The sequence below is a fragment of the Anopheles merus genome, chromosome 2R (genome assembly GCF_017562075.2).
Source record: "Anopheles merus strain MAF chromosome 2R, AmerM5.1, whole genome shotgun sequence".
NCBI classification, from domain to species: domain Eukaryota; kingdom Metazoa; phylum Arthropoda; class Insecta; order Diptera; family Culicidae; genus Anopheles; species Anopheles merus.
Window position 1 is genome coordinate 28,776,925 of NC_054082.1, and position 9,732 is coordinate 28,786,656.

At 44.7% G+C, this 9,732-nt stretch overlaps 2 protein-coding genes across 3 annotated transcripts; both read right to left on the bottom strand.

Annotated features, from left to right (window-relative positions):
• Window positions 1–215: 215 nt before the first annotated feature.
• Window positions 216–1,930, bottom strand: LOC121587757 (seipin). 2 transcript variants are annotated; one of them, XM_041904851.1, is made up of 4 exons: window positions 1,310–1,930; window positions 1,076–1,215; window positions 590–931; window positions 216–501 (listed from the first exon to the last, which is right to left on the bottom strand). In XM_041904851.1, the coding sequence occupies exons 1-4, from the start codon at window positions 1,588–1,590 to the stop codon at window positions 290–292; spliced, it is 975 nt and encodes a 324-aa protein (XP_041760785.1). In that variant the 5' UTR covers window positions 1,591–1,930; the 3' UTR covers window positions 216–289. The 2 variants fall into 2 exon arrangements, with proteins under 2 accessions (XP_041760785.1, XP_041760784.1); XM_041904850.1 differs by having other exon boundaries at window positions 1,067–1,215; window positions 1,310–1,929.
• A 297-nt stretch (window positions 1,931–2,227) lies between these two features.
• On the bottom strand, window positions 2,228–5,582 carry LOC121587756 (sulfide:quinone oxidoreductase, mitochondrial). The gene is made up of 6 exons (XM_041904849.1): window positions 5,147–5,582; window positions 4,901–5,006; window positions 3,616–4,041; window positions 3,331–3,540; window positions 3,016–3,202; window positions 2,228–2,851 (listed from the first exon to the last, which is right to left on the bottom strand). The coding sequence occupies exons 1-6, from the start codon at window positions 5,245–5,247 to the stop codon at window positions 2,550–2,552; spliced, it is 1,332 nt and encodes a 443-aa protein (XP_041760783.1). The 5' UTR covers window positions 5,248–5,582; the 3' UTR covers window positions 2,228–2,549.
• Window positions 5,583–9,732: the final 4,150 nt, after the last annotated feature.

Below are 9,732 nucleotides of genomic sequence, written 5' to 3' on the forward strand. Positions count from 1 at the left end.
TTATCTTGATTGCGAAATATTGCGATTGCACAATTTCTATTGGACACATTTACTGTCGATTGCAAACGTTGTAGGGTTCCGTTGGTCGACACGAGTTTGACACCCCTGTCAAACACACCATCCTGCAAAGTCGGTGCGCTCTGCTCGTTATTTTAAATGATGCGCATTTAAAAAATACATCATACCCTCCGATCCGATACTATCACATCAAAAAGTATGTAAAAAATGTAACACTTTATTACAACCCCACGAACAAAAAACAAAAACCCCACTTAGCTCCATACCAATATCACTCCTCGTCTAGAAGCCAGTCTTTCGATGGCGTGTCTGTGTCCTTGAGCGGGTTGACTGCTTTCGTTTGCTCCATTGCAGCGACCTTCGATACGCCCTTCACAATTTGCTGGTACCTGTCCCGGATGTCCGATATCCACTCCGTATCGTCCCAGTGGTACCAGCTCAGTACGCAGACGATTAGAATGAAAAATAGATTCGTGGTAATGCCTGCAACGACACAATATAGGTACATTACTATCCGCATTCCGCGACGAGCGAAAACATAGCGCTGCGAGAAGAGGCATGACTTGCTTACCGATAAGCGCGGACAGCACGGGCCAATTAAACATTAGATATCGCAGGCCGGTAAAGTTCGCGACCACCTGTAGCTGGGCCGAGTACAGCTGGATGTCCCGACAGTGGATGGTGATGTCGATGTTGGTGGCGGGATGGGTCGAGTCGTCGAGAAAGTTGGAGAACAGCTCCACCGTTACCAGCTGCTTCTCCTCCCGATAGCCGAATACTAGCAGTGGCGCAAACACGAATGTTAGAATCGTTTTCAACAGGTCGGATTTGTAGTGCAGCATGGACATGCGGCAGGAACGCGCCACCTCGACGTGCCCGTAGTCCTTTACCGTACCGCACACGGTGAACATGCCTGAACGTGGGAAGAAGGAAAGATGAATTGGTTTGTTGTGGAAGGATGCTTAAACACACACTACAACACCAGCTACAACCCAAGTACACCGCCCTCCCGAGAGCAGTAGGACAAACACTTGCTACAACCGATTACCTATTTTACCATTGTGTTCAGATTCGGGCATTTCCAGGTTCAGTACGATCTTGTATGGCTGTCCCACCATCAGGAACCGTTGATGATTAGTCATCGCAACGTTGGCCGTCGGATAAGGTTTGCAATCGTACGCATTATCTTTACATTCGCTGCAAATCGAGAAGAAATCGAGTTAATAACGGTCATGCTGCTTCGGTGAAGCGTGCGCTGCACACATTCTGCCGTCAGGCCATGGGCACATACCGTATGTTCAGGTGCACATCCTTCACGTGCAAAACGGAGGGCATGTAGGAGTAGTAGAAGTACAGGTACAGGAAGATGGAGGCCCACACGACGGAAAAGCCGACCAGCACGACGACGAGCAGCTTCAGGAACACGTTCTTCGTAGTGGTCACACTCTTTTCCTTCCGCGCTCGGTACTCCTCGGCAGCGGCCAGGCCCAGCGTAGCGACCGGTTTGAATACATAGTTTCGTACGATTTTGAAAGGATCCAAAATCATCAACACCAAACCTATCAGACCCATGTTACGTGTGCAACGGGAGGCAAGCGAATGGCTGTGGCACGGGATAAGGAATAGATAAGGAATCGTTGCCTCCTTGATAATCAGCCCGCAGTACGGTTAACGATCTTAAAGCGGAGAAGCCGTGGCCGCAAGCACATCACAACTTCCGCCAGCGGAATGGTCTTTATGTGGGAACGTTGAAAGGAAAGATGGAATCGGTGTAAGTTCAATGCACGTTATGCACAATTTTTCACATTTCACGACGCTCCACAAAACGGAGTAACTCCTGAACCGTAAGTTTACAATCGCATGATGCGGAACAAAGTTCAGCAGAAGCCAAATCGAAACCGTTTTGACGTTTGTTTGTTTTGGTCTGGCTCTGCACTGTGGTCGATCCAAGGACATTTCGGAAAGAAATGTTTATTTTATTTTATAAAAGAAATTTTCAAAAAAGCAAGAAAAAACAACGAAATGGCAAAAAATTGAGAAAAACTTAGCCATTCAAAATTATTTTTAAATACATACGTAATTGAAGAAAACGATTTGAAAACGTTATTTCATGACGGGGATATTGCCCCTTGCACTGTTGTGTTGTTTTAAAATTTACAAACAAGGATGTATGATCATGAATAGTTGTTGAAAATAATGCTTATTAAAATATTTTTACTAAAATGTAGCGCCTGATATTTATTTGCATTGATAGTTTATTTGCCAAATGATTTTGTATACCATGTAGAATTTAGATTTAAGCTCGTTTAAACATTTACAATACTATCGTTAAAATTCAGAAGATAGACTGTGAAATAATTGCATTTTGAATTTGATTCAATCACCAGTGGATTAGTTTGCAGTGGTTAGATCGATACTAATGTGATGTATAATCTCTCATCCCTTCATTTCTATTCGATCGATATCGAAAAGTTGGACAACCAAGAGCAAAATAAACCAATGTACCAGACAGGTCATTCAACGCGTTGCGCTTACAGCCGGAAATGCATCAACTTTCGCATCAGTCCCGGCCCATTCCACAGACCGTTCAGCAGCAGATGCCAGTAGAGCGGGGGCATGAAATCCTTCTTCATGAGGTACATCGTGAAGCGCTCCTTGCGCTGATCGAGCGGGAAAGTTTCCAAGGGCGTCAGCGAGTAATCGAACTCGGCCAGCATACACGTGTTGTATCCCGTGACCAGCGGGCAGGACGCGTACCCGTCGAAAACTCGATTAGGTGTGCGGCCCTCCATCACAGCCATTAAATTTTTGTACACCACTTGCGACTGGGCGGCTGAAAGGAAGAAAAAGAACGACAAGATGCGTTCACACAAATGGATCGTTCCACCATCATCGAATATGCATATGCAATGCAAATGGAACAACAGTCCTGCCTTTGGCTGCCTGCCTGCCTGCCTACTTCATTTGCATGTACAATGAGGTCTCGTTTTCGCTTACCGACGGACGCGGCTGTTTTAGAATTCGGCGAAGATGAGCAGTCACCGATCGCAAAGACGTTGCTGAATTTCTGATGCTGCAGCGTATCCTTGTTCACGTCTACGAAGCCCACCTCGGTAACTAGGCTTTTGCAAGCCTTCAGCACATCCGGGGCACCCATCGGCGGCGTGACGTGCAGCAGCTCGTACTGCAAATATGCACAAGCAAATCGTATGCACACACACACTCATTGGATTGATGTCATGTTACAATAGTGCCCTCTCCAACCCGTTCGTCCGTGGCCTGCCCGCAGGCACCTGACCTACTTAACCTTACCTTAACGGTAAACCGTTCGTCCGGCTTGTCGAGATTTTCGAACACAGCTTCATCCGTGCCGGGTTTCACCTCGACTAGGTTCGTGCGCAGATTTACATTAATGTCCCGTTTCTTCACTATTTCCCAGAGCGCATCGGCATAGTGCTTTACGCCGAACAGCACCGGCAGAGATGTGTTGTAATGGAGCTGCGCATGTTTGCGCTTTCTAGACTGGTGGTTGAAGTAAAAAAATTGTTTTAATCAATTGCACTAACCCTGTCAGCCAGCCACAACTGCCAAAACTACCTTGCGTAAATAGTGCTCCGCAATGTACAGCACCTTCTGGGGCGCTCCGGGACACTTGACCGGACTGTTCGGGAAGGTGAACACGGCGTTGCCGGTGCGGAAGTTCTTCAGCGCCTGGTAGGTACGGTCGACATACTTCGGCGAGTAGTTGGAACACACCTTCCCGTTCGGTATCGAAAGGGCTTCCAGCAGGCCCGGAATTTTGTCGTAATTCAGCTGCAATCCGACGGCAACGAGCAAATATTCGTACTCGATTGTATCACCACCACTGGTGTGGACGGTGTTACTTTCGGGCTCAAACTTTGCGGCCGAATCCTTGATCCACGTGGCCAGCGCGGGCAGTACGCTCTTCATCGGGCGAAAGCTGTCCTCCAGCTTTTTAATGCCACCGCCGATTAGGGTGAACATTGGCTGATAATAGTGGTTCTGGAAGAAGGAAAATAGCATAATGATGTTTTAATTGATTTACAGGGTTTCTGTATAAAACCCAACACTTTAAGCTTCATTTTCAATTGGTAAAATCCAAATTCAACATTATCAAAAGTTTGTCGAACGTACACAAAGCCACCAATGACAGATCATTTGAGTTTCCATTGCTTTTGTTGAAATGTATTTTACGGGATTGAATTGTTTGCTTATGGTTTTGAGTTGACTAGAGCAACCCTGTGTGTAGGAGCAGCGTGCTTGAGAAATATAAAATTGTTATTACGCTTTTTTTATATGCATTGCTGTGCCCCATCCAATTCCTAGCAGTAAATAAATTCTCTCGAGGCCATTAGAGCAATAAAAATGAAACGAACAAGGGGTAGGAGAGTACTAATAAAACATTCACGGCTATTTTCCCGTTCGATCTTTTTTGCTTGGGACAAAATGCAAAGTCACTATAGTTTGTTTAGTTCATTAACACAAGTTACACAATGATGACTGTCCAAATGTCCGGTCGAAATACGGCTAAGTCTGTCAGACCAGACTAGCTAATTGAGATAAATAAAAATAACACCAAAAAAGGCCAGCTTAAGAGCGAAACCGTTGAAACAAAAAGAGAACAATGCGTAACGAATGTTGCTAAGCAGAATACATGCATTTTACAACACTCAATTGGGCTAACAAACGCAACCACGAAGCGACAGGAAGTCGATAAGCCGCACTGCTGCTGATATTGCAGCAGTAGCCAATTGACTTTCATTTGATTAGGAAGAATCCCATTGGTTTTTGGTTCATTTTTTCAACATTCAATTGATAAAGATCGATGAAAGTATTTTTAGCTGTTAATACTGCAACTTACATCAGCCGGTTCCAGCACAATCACTTTTCCGGCCCCCAGCTTGTTGGATGCTTTTGCCGCCACGGAACATCCTCCGGCGCCCCCACCAACCACTAACAGTTTACATCTGAAAAGAAAGTAAAGCAATAAGAAAACGTTGCCGTAAAATCTCATTCCGGAAGAGAAACTTTTTCGGGGAACTTTCCCTGAAAAAAAAAACAGCAACCTGTTGCGCTCCTGTTGGATTACCCATTTCTTTTGACTTACTTGTGGTTTTCGTTCAGAATGCCGGACGTTGCGAATCCTCTTGCCGCAATACTAAGCGGAGTATTTGCTGTTTTAATTGTATAACACAACACTTTTATCATTTTTGTTAGCGAATCAACTTCCTTCTTGCACAAATTGATGCAACAGTATGACCACGGGCAATAAAATTCCACTGAATGTCACAAACTTTCACAGTTTCAGTGTGATTTCAAGGGCACACACGTACCAGCGTCCGTACCGGGCGGTTGTGTTTAAGTAATAAAACCAAGCCAAACGATGGAAGAATGGGATTATCTACCTTCGAGCATGCACGCACACATACACACTAGTCCAACAGCTGATTAGCAAGGAGTGGTAGATTTAATTAGCCGCAAATAACCGTAGTCGAAAAATATGTTACCGTGTTCAACCCCTTTCTCCATCCCCTTTTGTTTTGCAGCTTCGTTGTAAATAAAATTATGACGTTTTTGACATGTGTTTATGGAGAGGGGTTGAAAAGTTGAACCGGTTGCAATGTGCCGCAATTTAAATTTGCCGCTACTTAACGAATATTTTACTTTCGTAGACTTTTGAAATGGGTGAATGAGAATATAAGGCATTATCGGTTAATTTATTAAACTTACTATGTGGAATATTCTTATTCTTCTTTATAGTGTTTTGGCTTGCTTGGCCCTTAGGTTTTGGTCGTTCCTTCGAAGGAAAACATTTAGGTGGGAATCGAATCCTGCTTGTAAGGGTTATAAATGTTTTTTTTTTAAATTTATTTAATTATTTCGAAAAAGCTAGAAAGTGATCTAAATAAGAAATTTGCTCTACAATAATTAACAACTTTGTTGATGGCGTGCCTCGTGCTAACTAAGACTAACTCATCACAAATCGTGAGTTCGCACTTAAACTAATCCACGAGGCAATCCAGTTAAATTTTATAGTCCAGAAATTAACCGGACAGTTGCAAAAGCAAAAAAAAAGTATCTTTCCATATATATTTTTTTCTTATGTATTTAGAGATGATCATTCCGATATTATTAATATATTAGATAGATATTGTAGATAGATAACTAGAACCCCTGGAAGATATATGTTTAGCATGTGACCACAACTCATCATTGGATGTAAAAACCTGTACAGGTTGTCCTTAAAAAAGAATTGTTTGTTTATTAACACTTTCCAATACTTTTCTGGCCACTCACCTTTAAAATTCTTCTTTAGCTTCTTAGCTAAAGCTTAGTGACCAATAAAGTGTCTTTGCTAGATCCATATCTCCAATTCACTGTCTGGCCTTTAGTCATCATTTCACATAGTTTCATTAGTCTTTTTTTTCCCTATACGAGAAATACTATTGACCAACTCCAATTTCGAATTACATTCTTACGTATTGTTTTATGGTGAGAATATTATGATGCCTAAAACAATACGTACTTAAATTCGTCATCTTTCCGCAAGAGCACCATCATTTGGTAGTCTCAAAATGCAGATGTTGGCTGTTTTGCATATCATTTAATAGTGCAAATCGTTAATCTTTGCGCTATTTGTGTGTGTCACCCAAACAAAGCCCCTGGACACACTGGACACGCCAGTTACGTCTTAATTACTTAATCTATTTGTGGACTGGAGTGATTTTTCTCCCATCGTTATGGGACACAAACAGCAATGACGCTCAACCATCCCAACAAGTGTCTCAGGGCTGCCTTATGGAATGACCCCGCGACGGGCCGGAAAGATTATTTTGCTATTATGCTGGCCAAGCAAAAACCAAAATCCACGATATTTTTAGCTCCGAATGCCTAGCGGACTTATTTGGTATAATTAACAGGGCTGATAAGGAAACGGTGAACGGTTCCGTTTGAGTATGTTGTTTTACCAATTGTTTGTCTTATTCCATTTTTTTTTTTTGCATAACGTCCTACGCGGTCCCACCGTCCTGATAAAGGCTAATGAGAGTTATTTTTACTATTTAAATGGAATGTCAAAGACAATCTGTTACAAATGGGGAGAGTCTGTATGAGGAATGATTCACATTCAGCGCCAAGCGATGGAAAGGTGCTGCAATTAGGTGGAAATTAATATCGGAAATGGTTTGATGATCTCCATCGGTTTGGGGATGCCGAAGATAGTAAGTCCTACACATGTTTTAGTATCAGTAATTAGAAAAAGATAGCCGAGAAGTCTTCAATTTTTAACCTGATTTATGGATAGGAACCCTCTGCTCTCCATTGAAACAAAATTTATGTAGATGCTAGTTTTCAAGTATCGGGAAGGCTACATTTTGGCCACTGCCTAGTGCCTCAGTTACTGTAAATCCACCATTTGTCTGACTAACAAACACTCCAGCAATACAATATTGATTGTTGCAATAATTCACCAACAAACATGGATTCACAATAAGTCAAGCAAGTCCTCATAGGAACTAGGAAGAACATGCTCATTGTTTCAGTACTTTTTCAGTACCATAATCTTTAGGCCACACTAGATACTTCCAGACTAGATAGTTTGTCTTTTCTACGGAGGAACGATCCTGTATGAGAATCTGTCCCGTTTTGCCTTGTTTTAGCCAATGTTACTAAAAGAATTAGTGAGTTACTAATCAATACTGATGAGTTAATGAGCAGGGAAAGAAAAACGTCCACTTGCTGTACGATGATCCGCATGGAGACGCATGATAATAGAGCCTTCTTCTTAAAGGAGCTAACAGCAGATAAATACAACATCAACTAGTATCTCTTTAGTGGATCGTTACTTTTTACTGCCATGCATTGTTAGCCCACATAGCACGCAGGAATCATGTCCCTGTTTCCTTCCTTCTCTTTTCCAACAACCATGTTTACCCCGAGGCAGCTAATTACTGTCAGCGTATGTGGGGCTTCTTTTAATTCGATTGTATCTAAACCATTCCAGATCAACACCACCAGAGGCAGGCGCGGAGCCGGTGACGAACGACTCGTACGGCTCCAGCACCAAACCGGCCCGACATACGCGCCTCTGCTCGATGTCGTGTCCTCCCTCGGGGAGTTCTGTTCATGGATGCAAATGTCATGCACATCGTAACCTCACTTGTCTTTCTGATATTCTAATTCGGCGGCTGGAATCGCTCACCAGGCGGGAGCTTTGCGCGGATTGCTCTACTCCCTGCTGCGTGTGTACTGCTAGCCTGTCGCAGGTTACACACACCTGAACGTCGCAACAGCAGCAGGAGCAGCAGCAGCAGCAGCAGCATCATCATCAGCAACACCTCGTCTCTAATATCTTGCATGCATGATTCAGTAGCCAGGAGAGGACATCCGTACATCTGAATGGCAAATTGGGCGCTCGGGCTACGAGCGCTTCGAAGGATCGTCCCGCGCCGTCGCTGCGGCGTAATCGCCGCAGGCTGGGCTGCGGTTGGTCGAGTATCCAAGCAACCGCTTCCCGGCGCCTTACCCTCACCAGCCAGCCGCCAGCCATCCGGCAGTGAAGACTGGCCAGAGGCGTCACCTATCCGGCAAATTCTTCCCCACACTTCCCCTTTCGCAGCTCCCTATCCACTCCCTTCTTGCCGACTCGCTTACATTCGCCTTCATTTCAATCAATTGAAAAGCAGCAGGATTCCTGATGAGAAGCGCCAGCAAAATCTATTAACCGAATTGTAATGGATTAATGATGAATTTCACAGGGGTGTAGCCTCGCCGTTGCGCGAGGAGTGCAGGTCCCCTACTGAGGGGAAGCATGAGGAAGGGGCAGAAGGCAGAAAGGAAGATAAAAAAGTGTACACTCGCCCGTGTGCTAGACGCTCTAGCATTTTCCTTTCCCCCTTTTTTCGGGTAAAGGTGCTTCCCTGCCGGTCTAACCTCGATTATAGGTGGGAATAAATTGATGGCCGCAGCCGACTAGCTGAAATGGTTCGCCCCCGAAACACCTTGAAGGAAGAATCGTCTTCGCAGCGCAGATCGTCGCGCGTTCCAGGCGGCACCATCAAACCTCCGCCGCCTGATGACGCGCGCATCACGCCCCGGACAAGGGGGGAGGGGGCAACAGGTTCACCCTGCAGCCCTGCCGCGTTGGCCATCCCTTTGCCTGCGCAGCTACGGGCGGGATTGGTTCGGAATTGAATTAAATAACTAGGCGGGTGGGTAAGAAATCATCGCCAATTGAAATGATCGATATGCTGCCGCTTGTCAAGAATTAAGTCATCAATTGAACCGAACGTCACCGATTGCAGTGGCATACAGTGGCACACATCATCACGCCTTATCAGACCCCAACCATCACCATTTGTTTCTGCCCCACGGCGGGGGGTCCTTTGAGCGCACACACACACACACACACTCGGTCAGCATGGTGGTGCATTTCGTTGTAGAAAGTCAATTGCTCAAATATACTTTTCTCCGCCACAGCAAGCAAGAAAGGACATAGTGCCGCCAACTGCCAACCACCAGCCAACCCGCCGTGCCCTCCCGGCCGATACGATGCGTCATCGTCGGTCGGTTCAAATTTGCTGTGAAAACCGTTGCCGCAAAAGGGGAGAAGCAGCGGCGGCAACATGCTTAACAAAAAAAAAAGGAACAATTAAACATTATTTATTTAATTTGATTCCCTGTAACGTGTCATAG

Coding starts and splice junctions, on each gene's coding strand:
- LOC121587756 (XM_041904849.1), bottom strand. CDS start 5,247: ATGATAAAAGTGTTGTGTTATACAATTAAAACAGCAAATACTCCGCTT. Junction 4,042..4,900: donor TTGTGCTGGAACCGGCTGAT/GTAAGTTGCAGT, acceptor TCCTTCTTCCAG/AACCACTATTATCAGCCAAT. Junction 3,203..3,330: donor ACGAACGGTTTACCGTTAAG/GTAAGGTTAAGT, acceptor GCATATTTGCAG/TACGAGCTGCTGCACGTCAC.
- LOC121587757 (XM_041904850.1), bottom strand. CDS start 1,590: ATGGGTCTGATAGGTTTGGTGTTGATGATTTTGGATCCTTTCAAAATC. Junction 932..1,066: donor TGAACACAATGGTAAAATAG/GTAATCGGTTGT, acceptor TCCCACGTTCAG/GCATGTTCACCGTGTGCGGT. Junction 502..589: donor CGTGCTGTCCGCGCTTATCG/GTAAGCAAGTCA, acceptor GTGTCGTTGCAG/GCATTACCACGAATCTATTT.